Below are 21,318 nucleotides of genomic sequence, written 5' to 3'. Positions count from 1 at the left end.
GGGTCACTCGTTGCTAGGGGCTCTTGAGTACAAAACACGATGAGAAAAGTAATGATAGCTAATTAAAATTTATTTTAAAAGTTGAAAAGCCTTATCATTGAAGTGATTGAAATTAGTGTAACAATAGAATATATGTAATTATCATTAGTATATGTCTGTGTATTAAGGTACGAAAGTATTGATTTTTATCCAAGTTGCTGATAATAATGGATCAAGAGGAGTGGGGCGTGATAGAAATGGCTGTTCCCCTCCTAGAGTAATGAAATAAAACAAATACACTTATTATTTGGTGCCTATAATTTACGTGAAAAAATAAACAACGTGAACTTTTATATAGATAATACTGTTTTCATAAATAGTTAAGTGTAGATTACTAAGATTTGCGCAATATAGTTTACGCTAAACGACGAACAAAAGAGCAGTATAATTTACATTATATATACTGAAATATTTAATATTTAATCTTTCGTAATAATGGATGAAATTCTATACCCAGTCATCGCAAATCGTCTGAATTGTCCAATATGAACGTTGATAAATCTTAGAACGGTCTATGTTGTAGTACTAAATTGAGTGGGATACAAGTAGAAGGGGGTTTAGCTAACTAAAGGTTTTTCCTTCTCGGTAGATATATAAATCTGTTGTCCGAAACCAAGCTTAGTACACACTATTCTCTCTCTACGGATAGTTTACTAAACAGCAATTCTCGTAATAAAGAATTGTTTCAGTTGTCTGTTAATTTTGCTGACGATATGAGTAACTTTGAACAAGTTTTCATGAACGGACACGCGAAGGATCACCCTGACAACGAGATCGACTGTAAAATTAACTGTGGTAAGTCTAATCTTCGGGTTCAAAATGATTCTTTATAGAGAAACACTTTACAGGATCAAGTATTATTTTTATTTCGATATACAATTTCAGTGTTTCTGATCGCACGTGTCTAACGTTAAAGAAATGTAGATGATTTCAAAGAATTGAATCCTTCAAGGCGTGGCAAATAAACTACAGTACACTTTGCTGTTTCGATAATCAAATATGGTTTGAATGTATTAAAATTTAATTTGTTTAGATAGTTCAGTTATCTTCTTTTCTAGCTTTCGTTGAATTTGCAGCGTAAAATATCCACCTTTGAAGGGTTTATAATCAGACACGAACGACGATGAATGGGATCGCAGAACGTCTACACATTAATTGCGATTGCTAGCGATATAGTGAGTTATGTGATAGTCCTAGGCATAGTAATTTCTTCGATCGGCAGAGCAGAACGTATGCATCTCTGTGTCACACCTTCCCGTATTCATTGCAATTTCTTTTCAATACGCGTCTCGATGTCGTACTACGTAGGACTCGTATGCCAATCATATTGAATGTCAACGAAACGATATCGGGTGTCTAAGGTAGGGTGTAACACGGAGTAAGAGTAGAGTAGAAAACTGGGATACTGTATAGAGTTTCTGGTTATCACGGCACTACAAAACGATACACAGAACACGTATTTCGATCGTCAATATTTATGTACCTTTTGCAAGGGCAAGAATTAAATTTATGTCATATACTACTATATAGGATTAAATGTATGTAATTCTTTATTTGTTTATCGAAACAGTCAGAATGTAATGCAGAAGTAAATTTATGCAGTACCTCCTTTTTTTTTCTGCTTGCATGGGCAAAATTATGATTTAAGTCGGATGTCTCCTGTTTTCATGGCCACGCAAGAACTCGTCATTAATTAATCGGAGTATATAGAGCCATTCTTCGAGCAGCTATCATCGCACGCTTCTATGGCATTGATTTACTCCACCTGTTACGTGAGAACGACCTCGAATTCTTTGCCGATATACTTTGGTTTTCAACGTGATCGCCTTCCCTTCTGTTTTTCTCCTTTTTCAGCTGAGCTCTACTGACGCAAAAACTTCTTCACGCTCGTTAAGACGCTAGCTAACGCTAAATAAAATCAAGACGGTCTCACGAGTATACCCTCTCAGGAATTTATCGAACAATACACCAAATTCTATTCTCAGGGAAGATTCCTTATCTTTTAATACTAATGACAGGATTTAAGGAGGGATCTAGTCTTGAATAAATATTATAAAAATATAACAGGGCTGTGGAACAAGCAGCAGTTTAAATATGAATGCATTTAAAAGAGTGATTATTTCTCTATTATTTATTCTAGAATTTCATTTATTTTAATGCAATCATTAAAAAATAACTCGTGAAATTAATTCGGCCTAGAGGTTCTTCATGCCGCTGATGTAATCAGCAGTGAAAATGACAAATGAAATGTTTAAAAACTACGACAAGTAGAAATTCATTGTATCTCATTCGTGATATGATGTAGCCGTCTTGACGACACTGTGGTATGTCGTGACACGGTGATTAAGAATCGCTGTCTTACCTGATCGATAGAGATCGAATGCTTGACGATGTATTCAGGAGAAGTTTCGTATCGATCGCAAGTAGTGAAGGTCAGTTGAACTCAGACGACTTTCAGTAGTGCAACTATGAATACTCCCTCAGGGGCTGTAGCTGTGGTTGGTCGCAGCTGCAGCACGGGTTTGGCGAACCCGAGGTACCCGAGCTCTTTGTAAGCCCAACGGGCCTTACATGTAAGAGGATTCATTGTAAAATAAAATAAAATGATAAGAACATAATACGTGAAGAAGAAAAAAAGTTTGTATTAGGCGTAGAAATGAATACTGTACTGAAAACTAACATCAGATGAGGTCGAAAAGGTCCAAGATTTTATTTACATATATTGAATTGACTTCGAATTGAACACGTGAAATAAAAGTATACTAAAATGATGGGAAATTGAAGGGCCAAGATGAGAGGCTCTGAACTATCATCATCATATCGTAGTATAATAGACGTATCGTAAGTTCTCTCGTTTGACTCTACCTTCGAGTCCCTTGATCTAATAACGTCCCTGGAATATCACGATAGCTTCATCGACGTTTAAACTTGATTACTGAAACAGGGAATGGCCAGTTGAACGCCGCCATCATCGCTTTAATTATCGACGTTACTAATTACCTATAACAACGGTACTTATGATGGGATACCAGTATCGCGTTACGTGGGGTGTCTTCAAGGACGATGCGTGCGTATCTTTTATAAACGCGTTAAACATTCTAAGTACGTTCACAATATTCGTTATAATTTTTTTTGTGGCTCTTTCCGAAGAGACAGCCTAATAGGGATGAGCGAGGTAACTCTCGTGACAAAACTCAAGATATATGTAGATAAATATATAAATATTTTATAGATAATACAATTATTATAGATAGATACAAAATTTAAAAAGAATTAAATTTATACAAAACTCTTAGTAACGACTACTGGTTCCCATATAATTGACGAGTAAATTGCATAATGTAAGACCAACGTTGATAAAGATTAGGTAACTAATTCATCCTTAGCCCGAACCTCCCGGAGAAATGACTAGAAATACTAGTTCAATTTTGTTTTGTGAATCTCGTCTTCGAATCGATGTGTAACTAACTCATTAAACGTGTACGAGGAAAGCCGCGCTCGTTCGGTGCATTATAAAGTCCTGCAAATAGAAGGAAAAGGGAAGCGCCATGGAACCGGTCTCTTGGAAATTACGATGACGTGGATTCCGTATTTGCGCGTTCTGAAAACCCGACCAAGTTGGATTTTCTGTCTTTCGGTTGGACGAGTGCGTCAACTCTCGCCTAGATTTCCACTCTTGAGGGGATATTAATGGTTAGGGGCGATTCTCGTTTGAGATGACGTTTCTTGGGTGACCTTTCGGATTTAGTATGGAGAAGAGTGTAGGAAGCCAGGTGAAACTTGTTGAGTGCTCTCACGTTTGAGAAAATAACGTATCAATTTTCATGTGATTATTTCGTGTGTTCGTTACGTTAGGATCGTTGACGAAATTTGTCCTTGTGGCTGCCAGGATTAGGGCCATCCTAATTAGTTTGTTTTTAACGAGAATCAGATGCACAATATTTATGAATCTATAAGGCACGCTATGCTTTGCATATCAAGTTTATGCATTGTAGAGGAAACAAAACCAATCCCCTTTATTAACATGATAAGCATGAATTCGTAAATCGTGCTGAGATGATTTAAAAAAGCTTTTCATGGTACGATTTAGGAATCATAATAACTTTTATTCCATAACTCTACGTGATAAGTGTGAAATATTTGTGTACAGACACAAATCTCTTATGTTTGTTTGAGGAACATAAATACATTCAACAATCATACCGACTATATCAAAGTGTTTTAAATATTTATAACGTTTACAAATCAAGAATAGAATGACGTTAATTAAAAATCAATTTCTTTGACTCGTCCAATGCGATAACTATTTAACGTCGATTAATCGTTACGTACCCGACTTGACGCCGTAACGTTTGTTGTAATCACCAATCGTCGAGCTACTCGAATAAAAAACAATTACGTCTTCGATATATTCTCCCTTCGACCTTCTCTCGACGACTAGTTAAACATCTTTGTATCGTAAAAATATCACTGATAGGATTATTTCCATTTTTTTTTTTTTTTGTCTCGATATGTGATAAATTGTAACAGTTACTATTATAATTACTATTTATAATTACCGGACGACCTCGTGCACCAGACATTACCGGATCTACGCACAGGCAAGCCTAGACAATTACCTAAGGACGTTATAAAAACACAATTATATAAACTATTCCTTCTTCTCGACTTTTATGAGGATTTTTAAAGAGAAAGAAAATCGCGGCACTCTGCTCCATCGTATTTGACATTTTTTCAATGTGGGACGCAAGTGAAAAGATACATTTCGATAAATTTATAGTTACCGAAGCGGGGTAATCATATTTAAATTGATCGATGGTTTCCAAACAACCGGGGAGATGATTTACTGAAATTTTACTTTTATATTAAAGTACCAACGTACGGTTAGGGCATTCTAGCTATTAATTCTTTCACTTTCAGCTTCGACTGATTACCATTTCTGTCGTAGTACACCTCACAGATGATTTTCATTCGTAACTCGTTCTTTTCGAGCGCATCTACAAAGGTTATACTACAGGGGGTGTTGTGTGCTCCCGTTGCGGGGGTGATATACTGTTCTATCGTAAACCTCGTTATCTGACAGGTAACGAACATCGAGTATTTTGTTTTTAACGAGCTAAGATAATGTTTTAACTGTCGACTATTTTACACGGGAAAATTCGAACGTTTTCCGCCAATCGAGGCGCTGCGCGTCGCTCCGGAAAGGCGCGTCAAGCCGCGCACGAATCGGGCAAAACCTGGGTATTTCCCTCCCGAACACTGTAGCGGGAGGATCGCGCTTGGAGGGAGGAGGTTTCACTCTCCCATGCCACTCTCACTGTGCACTCGCATTTGCTTCCATTCTCCCGATATATACCGAGGGAGACGCGACGTTCTGCTGGTCAGTCGCTTAAACTTGCTTTTCGGGTGTCGTGTCATTGCGCAACCTACGATCACTGTTTCTAGATAAGGAGATCACAAGGAAAAAAAACAAAACAAGAATAATCATCCGGAGAGTAGAGAGGCTGAAGGAACGAAACAGCGCGAGACAAAGGTAGAGAGAGACAGAGACAGAGACGGGAAGAGCTATAGGGGACATTCGCACTCTCCACGGTTCCGACGGTTCAGTCACACTGCGTCACTCGGTCGGGTGACTTCGCGGTCCTCCTTTCTTTCGAACTCGTTAAATCCCTCTTAACTTGCTTTCCCCAATTTCTTTTTCTCGCATCGCCCCTAAATCTACCGGTACTCGTCACTCTGTGAACAGCCGCGGAACGTTTGTTACCGTTCCTCTTCGCGCGAGGCATCTCGCGAATCAAAAACGATAAAAAGCGCGTCGAACGATCGCGTACCTTCGAGGGTGCCAAACGGAAAGGTCCACGTGAACCGAGTGATTGAACCCGACTGAGAGTAAGTTGCATCAGTTTGACGCTCCAGAACCGCGGATTCGCTGAAACGTGAGCGCTACGCGCGTATTGTTCGCGGATCACGTGGTAGAGGCGTTCGATTGTAAACGCGCTTTCTAGTTGTAAGAGCCAGTGATGATTTTACAGCGATACGATTAAAAAAAAACAAAAAAATTAAAAAGAGAGACAAGAAAAAGATTTTCAATATTCGAGAATTACGGTGATGTTTATGTGCCGATTGTACAGCTTGGTTGTTAAATTAAAAAGGTGCAGAAAGCGTACGTTAGGTACGATACATACGATTTTCAAAATAGGAATTTCGAGCCTTGTTCTCTTAAATAAATCACGTTGATTTTTGTCGTCTTTAATAACCTTCTGATTATAGTTGTAGTTTTATAGAATCGACAGAATCGAGATGATTTTAAATATGATTGCATTAACATTTTTCTCTATAGCGTTTTATAGTATTTTCTAGTAGAGATAATTATTATGATTATTATTATTATGATTTCATCGATCTGCGAACATATAGCGTAGGCGTGAAAACGATCGCGTGTTTGGAGTGCTCGTTTCCAGAAACGATCGAAACGAGCGATTCCAAAAAGTTAATAGTATTCAGGTCTACGCGAAAATTATTCATACATTCGGGAACGAAGAGAAAAATACCCGCATTACTATTTTATCTCTTTGTTTTCATAAATCGGTGCTAGCCCAAACTCTCGCGTTTCACTCGAGAAGCGAATTTATAAGAGAAGAATAAATCAACGCTTCAACCTGGAGGTTGTGTCTGTTCTTATATGTGCTCTTTCATACCTTGTATTTGCATTTTAGCTTTTTATATTTATCATCATTTAATAACCAATAGAAAGTCTCGATTTCTAAAGTGGATGTACACTCAATCTTTAATTTTTTTCCAAAAGAACGAGTAACGATTGCACAAGAATATTCGGTAAGAAATAAACAAGCAATCCCAAAAGCAACATAAGCGGTACATAAACATTCCTTGGAATACCTCAGAAATGAAATCCTAAACAGAACACTCGTAATTCTTTAAAAAAAAAAAAAAAAAAAAATACCAAGAATCCTAAAAGCCCAATTCATCTAAGAACCCTCGATCGAAAGAAAATGGACACAGGAATTGTCATCTTCTTAACGCGAGCGATTTCGCAGCGCGTAACGCGACACGGAGATAAACGAAGCGTCACCGAGTTATTGTCGTCGTGTTGTTAGCAAATGGCTCGATAATGCGTACAATAAAGTTATTGTCGCGAGTCCCGCGTGTTTTGTATCGTCACCTCGATTCCCTATCGTTGTTTAGGACGTACCCTGTGTTCTTAAGACGCTTCGAATCTCAATTTTGAAGCGACCGAGCGGAGTCTGGATCGGAGGCGAAGAGGCGCGCCGCAGTCAGTCATGAACGGGATCTCCAGTCAATGTGGGAAAATCAAGGACCAGAGCAGGTATGATGGCGAGGACGAGCGATCGATGATGATCAAGAAACCCGGACCACTAAGGACCGTTTCCTGGTCGGAGAACGTCGAGGAGAGCAACCTGGATGTGCCTGGAACACCCAGGACACCTCGAACTTCCACCACGCCAGGTATCTTCATTGATTGCGCGATCGCTGGTAATTCAACGAACCATCGACGCCTTTTATAGGGTAATACGTATCCGCATTGACGAGAAATCGTGAAACGTTACACCGTAAACAAGTGTTATTCATCGGTTCGTGGGCGTTGTAACACGATTTTTTTTTTTTTTTTTTAACCAGTGCGAGAGTTTATGGGTTTAATTTCAAGCAAGAGCCTACGTTTTTTTTTTAAATATATTAGGCGTACGAAGTAATTCTGTGCGTTTATATTCAACCGTTTATAACTCTAATTTGAATAGAAGCATTTATTTGTTACTTTTCTACGATGATATACCAACCTTGCAGGCCTCATGAGAATGTATCTATATGTAGGAAGTTCTGCAGTCTATAATTTTTTATTATCTTTTCTTTTTGAACAAATTACACGTATCCTTGGTAACTATGATAATTAGTAGATAGAAAATGTAATAACTATCGAAGTTATTAAATAACCATTGCAATGGGCAGCAGCTTGAGACTTGGATTGTGTACATAGACGCGTTGCAACAATACTTTAGTGCAGAAAAATGACGAGTAAGTAAATCTGCTTAAACTAGAGCTATAAATGATTCATTAAGAAGACACAGAATTAATTTCGACACTAATCTCACTCTGCATTCAACGAAAATCTTTGTCAGTTCAGCTTCATCCTTAAATAAATAAACGTTATCGAATATGCCGACCATCCAAGCTTGAATATTCCACGAGAAACACGTTTTTTTTTTTTTTTTTGTATAAAGAAACTCTTTGCCCGTTTAAGTTTCAATTATTACCGAATCTGCTCCGAATCACGTGGTGGCAGCTTCCGTGTGAAATTCGTAACGCACGTTACAATAAAGTTCCGCTCGTTTTACCCGTCGCTCTTATTGTTACGGAACAGGAGTCCCTGTCGTGTCTCCGCGCACGAATTTGACCGACTTTTAATTTTATTTCGTACGGCGCGGCGTCGCTATCATTGATCAAGCCGCGGCCCGTGAAAAAGATTTGGTGAACACTCGCCATAGTTCTCATTTCCGGGTCAATCGTACCCGCTGATCTTAAAATGATAAAAAGCCTGGGAACTGTTGGTGTACAGTTATGATACGTAACGCGTAACTGTAACGTACGACGGAATTTTTTAAAGGACTGTAGGAATCTAATGACTTTAAAACGTATTACAGTTTGACAACGAATTATTTATTGTCTGACTTTTTACAACTGTCTCGACCGAACTGAACTCCGAATTATTATAAATAACGAATCACACCGCGTTCCCACGCAACCATTGCATACACGGATACACTCAGACACTTACCCTCGTATTATATATCACACTCCTACAGGACATTTAAACAATTCCTCTTTACACGCGTAAATTGCACTTGAATAACGATGCTGTTAACTCTTTTAAAGATTCTGATCGCTAAATCTGAATTTGAAATGAAATTTAAAGGATTGACTCAACCAGACAGTGGCATTAGTGTTTGTTAATATTGATAGTAAGAAAAGATATTAGATTGTTCAGCTTGAGCCTTTTGTATATGTCTGAGAAAAATTGTGTTCTCCAGGAGAAATTGTATACATGTAACTGACACGACTCTTTCGTTGGAATTAATATTAACGACCATAAGAGCCAATAATTAATTGGATAAATGGGATGCTTTTACCATAATTATGCCACTGATCAATTGCTCCAGAGTCAAATGGGACATGAAGAACGATATATATATATAGTAGTTTTAAAGCTACTCGTTTGTTTATTGTTTAAATACTTCCTGCTGGAAACGTATTCTTCATTAAAGTAATTACGTCCTATATCGTAAGTACTTGTCCAACTGCTGATTACGACGTCGAAGTAGGCAATCTCCTAATTACTTTGAACGACGTACTTAACGCGCGCAATTGTAATCTGTTAATTTGTGCTATATACCAGTAATAAGTTACCTGTTACTTTACATATGGTATCGTCTACTTTACCGAAGTATCCCAAGTCGAACAAGTTGACATCAAGCTATTTTAAATAGCCCAAGCCTAATAACCTGTTTTCTCCCGAAGTATACACATCCCGTATCACGGACAGGTCTCCTTGACACGAGTCCTTCAATCGCTAATTTCGCAGATCCCCTAATTGTTTCGAACAATGTGGCCCGCGCGTGGGCAAGGTTCCGCGAAAACTCCGAGAGTAGAGTATCGCGCAAATGTCGTTACTCGATCGAGTTACACGACAGGGTTCGTTAGCGAGCGATGGCTTAACTTAGTTTTCCATCGTGAATACGTCAGTTCCAGCGTCAGGTCCCGATCCTTACGCTTCCACGAATAAATCCGCGCAGAAGTCTCGCAAGCTGTTCCATTTAATACGGTCTAGATTGCGCCGGTCGCGCGCACGCCTTCTTCCCCCGCGAACGAAGCGTTATACAAGCGATAAATCTTTCCCAGCGGATGGAAATCACGTTATCGTCGCTGTAACGCTGTCTTTAATCGTTATGCAACAAGTTTCTCGACGGGAACATTGTTGCCTCGGCATTGATCGAGCTAGTTGAACCCTGGGTACGATTGGTGGTCTTTAGACAAAAATTATACTAATTTGATCGAAAGGTGGCAATTTAACTTCTTCAGGGACGATTTTTCTTCGCGTTTTTTTTTTTTTGCATCTCTAACTGTATACAAATTGCATAAAATTTGTACTCATCTTGTTGAGGGATTCTGTAGTGAATACGTTATTATCAAATTTTTCTTCTTTTTATTATTGACAGTAATTATAATTAAAAAAAACTAAACGTTCACATACGTGTCCAAGGGCGCGAAGAGTTTAAACATCTTCGTGGAAAATTGGAGTTGAATACTTGCGGTGTAAGGGAAAATTCGGGGGGCGAGGAAGCGAGAGGAGGGTATGCTTTTGCTCAGAAACTCTGGAAGAAGTAAAACTTGAACGAGCGTGTGTCTTATCTTCGAAATGCCGAGGCTTGCAGTTTAGGCGTGATATTCTAAATGTTTGTGTATTTATGCAAACTTTTATGGATATACAGTTCATCATGAGTGCATAAACATCTGCAGGGTGGTAATAATAAATTATGTTTGTCATTTGCGATCGTGAATAAGAGACAGATCGCAGACAGATATATTTTATTTCATATCGGAATATAGGAGGCAATATTTTAAATGAAATTCTTTGCAAAGTGTTCCGTCAAAATGTTCAAAACAACGAGGAACGACTGTAACAAAACTTCATTAATATTCTGTGTATGTTTCATACGTATTCCAATATCAATTAGAAATGTGCAGAGGTGTCCAACAAGTTTCCATGAAATTAGAGAATTTTTGTCAGGTTATTCAATCATTAAATATGGGTTGGATGTGTTACACACTTGGTTTAAATGCGGCAAAGTAGAAGTGTTTATATTATTTTTATTTGCATAAAGACGAAGATCGTTTATCGCTGGTTTAATTACACGCCAGTCGTAATTATTAATTGTTAATCACATTTTGCGTAACGGCGTTCGTCGGGTAATCGCGATAATCGATGGTTTCTGCACGAGATTCCTCGGATTGATTTATAGAGCTATGCTAATTGCAGACGAACGATGAATGCTTATGAATATACAATCGACCACGCGCCCTAATAAATACAAGGAAAACTGGAATCCAAAGAATCTATAACAATCAAAATTCATGTATACGTACGAATCAAATTATAACTCGTCAAATAAAAATTTGAACTTGAATTGTAGAGTAAAATACTTCACAGCAACAAACTTAGACGTAACTTTTCCGAATTCATTTTTGGGAAAGACGTGCCGGAAGTTACTTAGTGCTAATTAATCGTTTATTCAATGGTGGAATAGTGTTTTTCAAGGAAGTCGTAAATTCACGCGGTGGAAGAATAAAAGAGCAGTGGAGATCGATAAATCTTACGAGGGTTCGCCTTCGAAGATCAAGAACGCAGATGAAACGTTGTTCTTTGTTTTCGCAGGTCATGAAAAATGCATGTTCCACCACGATTTGGAGCTGGACCATAGGCCACCCACGCGCGAGGCGTTACTTCCGGAAATGTCACGGAGCTACAAGCTACTCTTAAGTTCCCTAGGCGAGGATCCCGATCGACAAGGCCTTCTGAAGACGCCAGAACGCGCTGCCAAGGCTATGCTATTCTTCACGAAGGGTTACGATCAGAGTATCGACGGTGAGTTGTTGCTTTTCATACAACTGCAGAGCACGGAGATTCGAACCCACGATCCTCGAATGCACGGTGACCAATCCTGTACAGTACGTTCCGTGTTCTCGTTTCACTCCTTATTGCTAGGTACGAGAGTAATCCTCTCTTGGATGAATTTTATTTTATTTTATCTTTCGAAAAAGAAGAAATTTCTGTGAATTCTGCTAAACTTTTTGGAACGCCTCGCCTCGTGCCAGACCTTTCGACGTCTAAGAGACACAGTCCAAACGTGACTCCTTTTAAACAGAATTCAATGTATTTCGTGAATTAATCAATGTTTATTCTAAATGACAACTAGTTGAATTTGCAAAGTCTGTAAAATTTCTTCAGTGTACAGACGAAAATCACAGAGATTATGAATGACAAATTAAGTAAATTGATGGCTCCTTTTAAAGTTCGCTGACTTTGGGACTAAAAAGTCATTTCTGTTTCGAATAATAAATTCATACGATAGTTGCTCTTCCTGACGGCCTCGATGTACCAAGTCTGTAATAAACAGCACTGGAAAAAATCAGTCATGTAACTTGCAATAAATCGAAAGATTCTCGTTATCGAGGAAACGTAACAAATTGAAAAACGAGTCTCAGGGGGAGGAACAAAAACGTCCACGGACATTGTTTGAAAGGTTACGCACGTGGCGATGGTAATAACATCTTATATAAAAGCAGATATAAATCCGAATAATGTGTCAGCGATTATTAAGGTTGCGTGGGAGCACGCAACCGTGGCATTACTGTCAAATTGTAATTACGTGTAATTACAAGCAGTAGTCAAGAATCAGTCTACGAAGTGCCACTTCCTATTTCTACGATTATGCACTGATTACAAACTCTCGATGATCATGCTATCCAATCCTATTAACAAATGTCCTATTAACAAAATTATAATGGACAGAATTCTTATCTAAACAGAAATTTCATATAACAAATAAAAGGTAGCAATAATCCTTTACTAAATATTCTCATACTCGATCATTTTGCTCATTTCTGTTATAAATCAACGAACATTCAAGGCAACATTTTTAATTGTCACATTTCCTACGAAATCGATGGATCAATTTTCTTAAACGATAAATCCGAGGAAATATAAAACCATGAATATACCCACTCGAGGAAAGTACCGAGCACTTTTCGTTCTTTCTGCTCGAAGCTTCTCGAGGATCCGTCACGGGAAAAGAAAGAGGAAGACTTTAAGTACGATCGAAGAAAGGAGAGCCCAAAGCTCACGATATAAATGGGTCTCAGGGACGCGCAGTACCTCGAAAAATCTACCTTTCACCTTTTCCGTCCATTTGTCGTGTACGAAGTGACACTGTTCTGTAATAATTACAAGCTCACGGGGATATGAAATAAAATAGTCGACAAGATGCAACCACCGAACAATCCGTCCTCGCTTATCCATCGGGGTTTTGGAACGTTCTGGGTAAAAGTGGAATACTTTTCGAATATATATGTATATCCTCAAATATATATCTTTTATAGATCGGGTTAAAATTATATAGGTTTAAAAACTTTGAGTTTTGCTGACTAAAATGAAGACCAAACATTTTCTTCACGCTCTGCTTCTCACCTGGCCCATGTCCACCGTCAAAAAAGCACACATTCATTTACATGTATAAGTAACTGCAATCTCCTACTGGTCATCGATATATTTTAGTATAATTACGATAAAACTCATCGAAAGACGAGCAATAAATTATGAAAAATTCTTTTTATTCTTTTAGAAAAATTCTCAATTTCGACTACCCTCTTTAATAAAAATTCTAAACAAACTACCTTCGATTTCACATTGGATACTTGCGACTTGCTCGATAGTTGAGAAACCTGTGAAGCTGATTTAGCGTAAGGGTCCTCATCCACAATCGTCCTAAGTAGCCTCGGTAAATAGAAATACGTCGAGGAGCAGCTACAGGTGGCGGAGAGACTTTAATTCACTTCGACTTAACCCCGTCCCGATACGCTAGCGGAATTGCCCTCGAGATAAGCCCTGTTAACGGTGGCTCGACTCGACCCACTGAATCTGAAACGAGTCCGGGGCACTTTCCCAGAGAAACCTCGAGCCACCCTCGCGTAACCGCCCTCGGGCACTCCTGTGAAACCATTCCCTTCTGACAATTTCTCTTTGCCTCTCGCTGTCGACGATAAGCTTGGCCGAACTCCCCTCGGAATTGTACGTGGATATCGCGGATGGACCGAAATTCATGTCCAGATCAGAATCTCGAACAACGAACGAACGACAGAGAATTTTCCAGCGGTTCGATGAACTCTACGACGGAATTATGGAATTACATTTCACGTTTGAACGAAGAATTAAAATCTTAAATCGGTTGGTCGCTTTCATCTCAGACGGATTGTTAGATTTAAAGTCTTGCTTTCTCCAAATTTCGGTGCTACACTTGATAATTGTGCTTCTAGAGCTTCAATATTTACTTGGAAAAGAAATACAGAGCTTCAAATTTTAAGTAAGTGGAAATAATTAGCTAGAGAGAGTTAGGTAAAGTCTTGCATCTCCAAATTTCGGTGTTACACTTGATAACTATGCTTCTAGAACTTCAAAGAAATTGTAAATTAAGACGGGTGATAAATAAAAAGAAGAATCCAGAGCTTCAAGTTTTAAGTAAATGCAAATAATTAGCTCCTTCTATCTCAGAATTGACGCTTCGAACACTTACTATCGTTCAAAGTGAGCTCGAGAGAAATGCTACCTCTGTATATAGCATCCTCTGTTATTTAGTGCCTGGAAGCTGGAAGATTGGAAACTCTGTTGGATCGTGTTAAATTGAAGGAGTTAATCGATCCCTGATCGAGAGTCGATCGCCTTAAGTCATCGAGTCGAAAAATTAAACTGCACGCTTTGGGCGCACGGTTCGCAAAGGTGGTAAATAGAGAAAAGGAAATTGCCCAGGGTGGGTGTGTAGAATGGACGTGTAAGAGCATACGGTCTTTCGCGAAACAAGCTTTCGTAAACGAATTTCCGCTTCGGGAGGTCGAAAGCTATGACATCATTTTGTCGCGTTAGGAAGATTTCATGAATTTTATATGTACTATACTGTACAATTGCTGTTGGAACTTCTTTATCTGAGATTAGCACTGTGCAGTGACGAAAAGTTGGGTCTGTTTGATTTTTATATTATAATCTAATACTACACCGTAGCATTCTATAGTAAAAGATTGATACGAGACAGGAGATCTCGAGGAGATTATACTGTTGCAATTCAGACCTGCTAGCCAACTTCTCAGGTCTGGACAGTAGCAATTCCTAATAATCAAAAGAAATCAGTCTCCATTAAAGAGGTTTGCCAGAGGTTTTTTGGACTTTGCAATTGGTCCCGATAATAGTGGTTTTCTTGACTAGATCCCATTTATTCAGGTCTAACTGTATCAATTTTATGGCGGCTTTGCCTCTGTCGCGGGTGGAAAAATGGAGTTGGTCTAACGGGGGAGTACGTTTCACCATTGTCGGTCATTGTGAAGGTGTTTCTTGTTAAGGTTGCCGTGGAAACCGTGAAGAGCACCCTCCATTATACCCACCCACCTACACCTTTCAACCACTCATTTATACCTACACACCAACACTAGCATGGGCTCGATAGTAAGTAGGTCAATATCGAGTAAATCACAGACAGGATCGCGTGGACCTTAACCCACGCGCAGGATGTTCTTTCGCGGAACAATTTCAACGACAATGCTCCGCCATTCCTGTATGTTTGTGCACCGCAAACTTTCCCTATTGCCATGCATTTTTATCGCATTCCTCTTTCGCCAGTCAGAAAAGATTGCACAATTAACGCGGGATAGATTCGACATTATTCAAGATAAATACAACGAGTGACGGATCAAATGATTCTTATTTCGAATAGAATCGATACACAATGTGGCGGCATGGGCGACGAGCTAACGCCACGTTTCCGGCTTATATTTATAATAATTATGTTTAGTTTTAAATGTTACGTCTGGAAGAGCGAATCGAACGTCGAGTGGATGTTTATACGATTGGGTCGAATGTTCCTTTGGGTGAATGCATTTATTCAAACAGAGTGCAAGCGATGTGAGAATGAAGAAAGAATGTCTGCGATGTTTGGAGGAACGAATGATGAGTCTGTAGGTTAGTCTAGTAAGAGAAGCCACGGAGTACGGACGCGATCGTTTCATTAAAAAGTCTTAAAAAGCACATGAGTCTTACTTATTTTCTCGTCAGCCACTACACACAATTTTGTATTATTATACTTTTGAATGGTAACATGATTTTATATGGTTATAAATCAGGTTTGATTTATAATAACAAACGCATAATTGATTGTATCGAAACTATTCAACGTGTCTACTATATTTGAAATAAAATTTATATTCCTTCTCTCCACTTCGCCTCCGATTTGTATCTTCGAAAAATTTGTATCGTAAAATTTGTATCTTCCAAATCTAAAAGCAAATCTAAAATTGTATCTCTTATAGAAATATCTCTCATATTATTCATCGACTTATCGCACATCGTTCCTTTACTTTCAGACGTGATAAACGACGCCGTGTTCGACGAGGACCACGACGAGATGGTCGTGGTGAAGGACATCGAAATGTTCTCCATGTGCGAGCACCATTTGGTGCCGTTTTACGGAAAAGTCTCGATCGGTTACCTGCCCTGCAAGAAGATCCTCGGTCTGAGCAAGTTGGCCAGGTAATAGAGAATTTAACGTGAGCACTGCCGCTAGAAATCGGATTAACACTCGTAATTAAACGTCGAGGGCTGAGAATTGTCCGCGGGCTAAGGCGAGATCCTCTTATGGTGGAATGGAAATTAATTGGATCCACCTATTAGCTGGCGCTCAATTAGACCATTTGATCGAACCTGTTATCGGTCCTTGATGCTTTATCGCGTGTACGCGAGTTATGGGTCGTGCGGAGCATTCGATACTTAGAGGTATGAGGCATTTAGGGTAGTAAGACCGAACTCGATATTATAATTACGGTTGGTGGAATTATAATTATTAATATGTCGAAGAGCTTTCAGAGGAGTTTCGTATTTTTGATAAATGTTTCCCATCGAAATGAGAGTATAATAAATAGAGTGGCAATTTTTACACATTTATAGCAAATGAAAGTATGGAGAAATCTATGAAAGTGTCCATAAATGTAAAAGTATATCGAACATCAACGATAATGTACATGTTATAGTGTTTAGAAGATAGGACAAACTTTTATTGAAGCTTCTATTTCTGTATCGGTGAATATAAGAATTTGCATAAATATATAATAATCACAAATACTGAAGGGAAATATTAAATTATCGTACTATATCTCTGTATATTATATATTACACGTTGCATTAAATAACCGATCCCATAGACTCCATCTCAACGGAGTTCGATCGACGCGGGGATAATTCGATTAAAGTAGCGCGATTGATCGCGAATCCTACGGCGTGTGTAATTATTGGTCGAAAACGGAGATCCACAGCAAACGAGTAAAGTCGATTAAAACGCAACTTCTCAGTTAGCGTAAAGTTTGTCGAAGCGGCCATGAGCCGAGCGCATGCTGATACACCGCGTTTCACAACTGCAAGATAACAAATTGCATCGACAGTAGTTGCGGCCTTGATTAAAGGAATATTAATGCCAGAAGAAAAGAATACGACGGCGCTGCGCTGATCGTAGGCACGCGGAGCACTTTCACGCACCGCCGTTCGATCGGTCGAGCGTCCGTTTTACTCGTTAAACATCGCCTTCGGTCATTTTAAAAACAACCGTAGCCCATTGTGAGCCTAACAATCAGCTCCAAAGCGGCTGGCTATCCCAAGAATTTTTCCCGGCTCGAATCCAAAGCCAAACGAGGACTATCCTTGATGCGATTTGTCGATTTCGAAGCACTATTTTCGTCCAAACAATCGGGAAGTAATTACTTTCCATATTTAAGAGGACAAATTACATATAACGATGCGGTGCTTTTTTATGTCGCCTTGAGTACGTGTTAAAAAGTAATCCATGAATGGGAAACTTTCAGTTGCCTGTAATGGTAAACTTGAAGGGAACCCAATGCGTTAAGTGTCGAGAACTCTTAAACCTTTTGAGAAGAGTTTGTTTTTAGGAATGCTTGTTAAGAAGAATAAATGTGTCAATGGCTGTAATTAGAACACGCAGGAAGCCGTATAGTTAATTCTTGTTTGTTGTTCGCAGAATCGTGGAGATCTTCAGCCGGCGTCTTCAGGTTCAAGAGCGGCTCACCAAGCAAATCGCAGTGGCGGTGACCAAAGCTGTACAGCCGGCAGGAGTTGCAGTGGTTGTCGAGGGAGTGTAGGTATCCTTGATCTTTAAAGAACCCTGTGATAGTTAAGGACACTTAATGAAAGAAATATGGACGGTGAAAGACCTGGGAGCCATATTAACTATGAATCCTAAGATATCGACAAGTGTAACAACCCTCTGAATTCGCTTCGTGTCCTGCACGCAACGAACCGTATTTTTAACAAACAAAAAGCACTCGCGGAACGGCTGAAATCGCGTATCGAGTGTTCGGTTTCGTTTGAACGCGCTCGAGGCTTGGGTAACTGTTTTCGCAAGGACTAATCGCATGTAAGAACGCAACCTTGTGCTAATAAGGTGCTATCTCTTGGCAAAGAATTAATGTGCATTCTCCCTGCGAGGAATGTTACATTCCTGGCTCATAGTCCGGTAATACTAATTGCTCGCGTCACGTGTCGCGAAAGAAGCGGAAACCGATCGAGTAAATTTAATGGCGACCTTGGGGGAGGGCGTGTGACGTATTAGCACGAAGATGTGATCGCTATCGGTCGAATACTATTAATATTAAGTATCGTGTTAGATAATTCAAACACCGTAGCGTGTAATTGTATTAAATCGTTAACCGAGGCTTGCCCATCAGGCGAGGAAAACAGGTTTGATGCAAAATAGAGGCGCTCCCTCGTAAAGGCCTACTGTTAAAAATATTCAACGACATCTAGGGGCTTCATTAATTACACGAGGGCGATTTTCACCATTTTCGACGTCCTGCACCCCCCCCCCCCCCCGATGTAAGAACACGTAAGATTACTCAGATCCCTCTCCCCCTTCTTACATAAGATTTTACTTAGATTTCTCTAAAAAGTGTAAAATAATTAAATGTCGTAGAAAAATATTACGTAAGAATGGCTTTACCCTCCTCTCGCCTCAAAGTAAGGTCATGCAGACATTTTTTAGACACCCTCGGGACCCTTACGTGACCAATGAAGGACACCTTAACCCTTCGCGGTTCTGTATCGAGTTAATCAAGTAAATCTGGACCGCGAATTGTTAAGGTACTTGTGTAAGATACGTTGGAGAATCGTGGTGAGATGATTGGAATATGTCCTTGATGCTAATCATCTTATCCTAACTCCGTAATCGTGCGTTACTTGTCATTACAAAACACAGCATCCGTTTAGACGTTGCGACCGGTGTTAATTACAGTAATCTTGGACTGTTTCGCATCATATAACAGAATTCACGTTACCCAATATTCAAGGCTGGTAGAAAAATCCTGCAACGTTGACATGTGTATCGGTGCATGGTGAATTGCTTAATTGATCTCGATTCTAACGGTGTGACGCTATTAATTATTCAACGACAGCGGAACGGAAATGAAAGGACGACGTCTTTCAGGGTTGAATTCAGATTTTGCGAACCCCTCAGCTTCGAAGGATACTTGATAACAATTTTAAGAAGAAGAAGGTGTTACAGAATTCACGCACAGTTATTTTTACGAGACTGGGAATTTTAATATGGTTGACAGTGTAGTAAAACTTGTATTACATACTCAACTTTTGCAGCCTCAATTTTTAACTGATATCATGATGTACAGTCAGTCTTATAAGTAGACTGCGGATCTTTATGGAAAATAAAATCTTTTTAAACGTCTCTACAAAAATTGAACCTAAATAGGAATTTATTTTATTTTGCAAATATTATAATATGAACTTTACTTTTAATATTTTTTATATTCTTGCATATCGTTTTCATTTTGTAGTTTCTTGCACATTCAAATTTTCTATAAATGCATGAAGATCCGAAGTATACTTATAAGTATTCGAACCCTCTATGTTTATTGAAGAAATTTATCCGAATAAAGTGATAGGTTTAATGGCGGATTAACGTTGCAGACCTAACCAGGCGTACCTTATCTATAAATAAATTCTGAAGCAAAATGTGTCTTACGACTAGAAAAACTCAGGAAACATTCCACCAAAGGTCCTTCCACGGCTCCTAAGGGTTGCGTCCCCCGATTCTCACCCTTTAATCCGTCTCTGTCTTTCATCTTTCAGGCACATGTGCATGGTGATGAGGGGCGTGCAGAAGATAAACAGCAAGACGGTGACGTCGACGATGTTGGGTGTGTTCCGGGACGACCCGAAGACTCGCGAAGAATTCCTCAACTTGGTCCACAACAAGTAAACCACCTGTTCGTACCTTCTCCCTCCAGCAATGTCCGTTGTTATCATTGGCCAAGGGACCACGTAACCGCGGGGGCCCACGACACGATTCAAGCGTTTCGCCCCACTGCTACCTCATCGCAAAAAAGAAAGAAGCATCCAAAAAGAAGTCGATCTCGATGGCGCGCTTTCATTTGTAACGCCCGGTCCACGTCGGAGCGTTGCAAATGGAGAAAAACGTGACCGTAGTCCGATGACTCGCGTGAGCAGCATAGCCCTGCGAATTGTCGCGACGGAACGGGTTATCAAGGTTGGAGGACGACGTTGTCTAAGACGTGTCTTGCACGGGACGCTCTTAAACTGCTGATCGAATGACACAGAGACAATATGGTAGTTAATTGCAGAAACTATACGCGAGTTCTGCGAACAATGGTAACGCTCTTGGCAAAAAGAAGTGAAAAAGGGGCACTTTTTCCCATCGGAGTGGTTAGAACTTGCGGATCGTTTCGCAAACACGCGAGTAGACGACGCACGACGCCTGAGAAAGAGGAGGATAATACTTGTTGAAGGTATCCTTGATACATGCCTTGAAACAGGAATGGACAGAATGTATTTTCTGTATGAGTATACTAATTGTTTACTGGTCAGATTCGAGTAGATGCAATTGTAGAGGAGTACTGTGCAGAGGTGAGAAATTGGCTAGTGGGTTTGATTGGTACCAGAGTAATCTATTAGGTTGTCCCGAAAGTTTCTTTCGCGAGTTGCATTCAATTATTTTATGTGGTCGTGTTTATGTAAATAGACAATCTAATTTCATACATATTTATGTTGTAACAGTAATGGAGCAAAATGAATCGTGCACAATTCAGTAATGTAACATAAAACATAAACTATTGTGCATGTATTATTTATTAATAAAGCGAAAGAAACTTTTGGGACAACCTAATATAACAGTATAATCTAGGAGATGCCAATCTAGTATAATCTAGAGATTACCAATCGGACACGGTAGCCAACTTCTCATCTCTGCACAATACAGTACATCATGTCACTCGTCTCTTGTCCCAAAAATCGGATACATATATCCCCCCTTTTTCGACAAGTCTCTCAACTACAAAATCGTTCCAAAGTGTCCATTCCTGATTCCAAAAATATATTGATAACATTACCCTGCTGCT

General features: G+C 39.4%; 1 protein-coding gene across 6 annotated transcripts; it reads left to right on the top strand.

Moving 5' to 3' along the window:
* Window positions 1–665: 665 nt before the first annotated feature.
* Window positions 666–20,438, top strand: LOC128888238 (GTP cyclohydrolase 1). Of its 6 annotated transcripts, none has more exons than XM_054144939.1 (6): window positions 666–834; window positions 7,288–7,524; window positions 11,504–11,713; window positions 16,252–16,417; window positions 17,913–18,029; window positions 20,033–20,438. In XM_054144939.1, exons 1-6 carry the CDS (start codon window positions 753–755, stop codon window positions 20,160–20,162), a joined length of 942 nt encoding a protein of 313 aa, XP_054000914.1. In that variant the 5' UTR covers window positions 666–752; the 3' UTR covers window positions 20,163–20,438. The 6 variants fall into 6 exon arrangements, with proteins under 6 accessions (XP_054000914.1, XP_054000920.1, XP_054000918.1 ...); XM_054144943.1 differs by lacking the exon at window positions 666–834 and adding an exon at window positions 4,646–5,572 and having other exon boundaries at window positions 7,243–7,524; XM_054144940.1 differs by lacking the exon at window positions 666–834 and adding an exon at window positions 4,648–5,572.
* The last annotated feature ends 880 nt before the right edge of the window (window positions 20,439–21,318 follow it).

This window comes from Hylaeus anthracinus, unplaced genomic scaffold (genome assembly GCF_026225885.1).
Source record: "Hylaeus anthracinus isolate JK02 unplaced genomic scaffold, UHH_iyHylAnth1.0_haploid 11989, whole genome shotgun sequence".
Classification (NCBI taxonomy): Eukaryota; Metazoa; Arthropoda; class Insecta; order Hymenoptera; family Colletidae; genus Hylaeus; species Hylaeus anthracinus.
Note: the sequence above shows the minus strand (reverse complement) of the source record. Positions and strands in the feature narration are given on the sequence as shown.

Bases quoted from the DNA above. Each gene is read 5' to 3' on its own strand.
- LOC128888238 (XM_054144939.1), top strand. From the start codon at position 753: ATGAGTAACTTTGAACAAGTTTTCATGAACGGACACGCGAAGGATCAC. The intron at 16,418-17,912 runs GTAATAGAGAAT...TGTTGTTCGCAG, and splicing joins GGTCTGAGCAAGTTGGCCAG to AATCGTGGAGATCTTCAGCC. The intron at 18,030-20,032 runs GTAGGTATCCTT...TTCATCTTTCAG, and splicing joins GCAGTGGTTGTCGAGGGAGT to GCACATGTGCATGGTGATGA.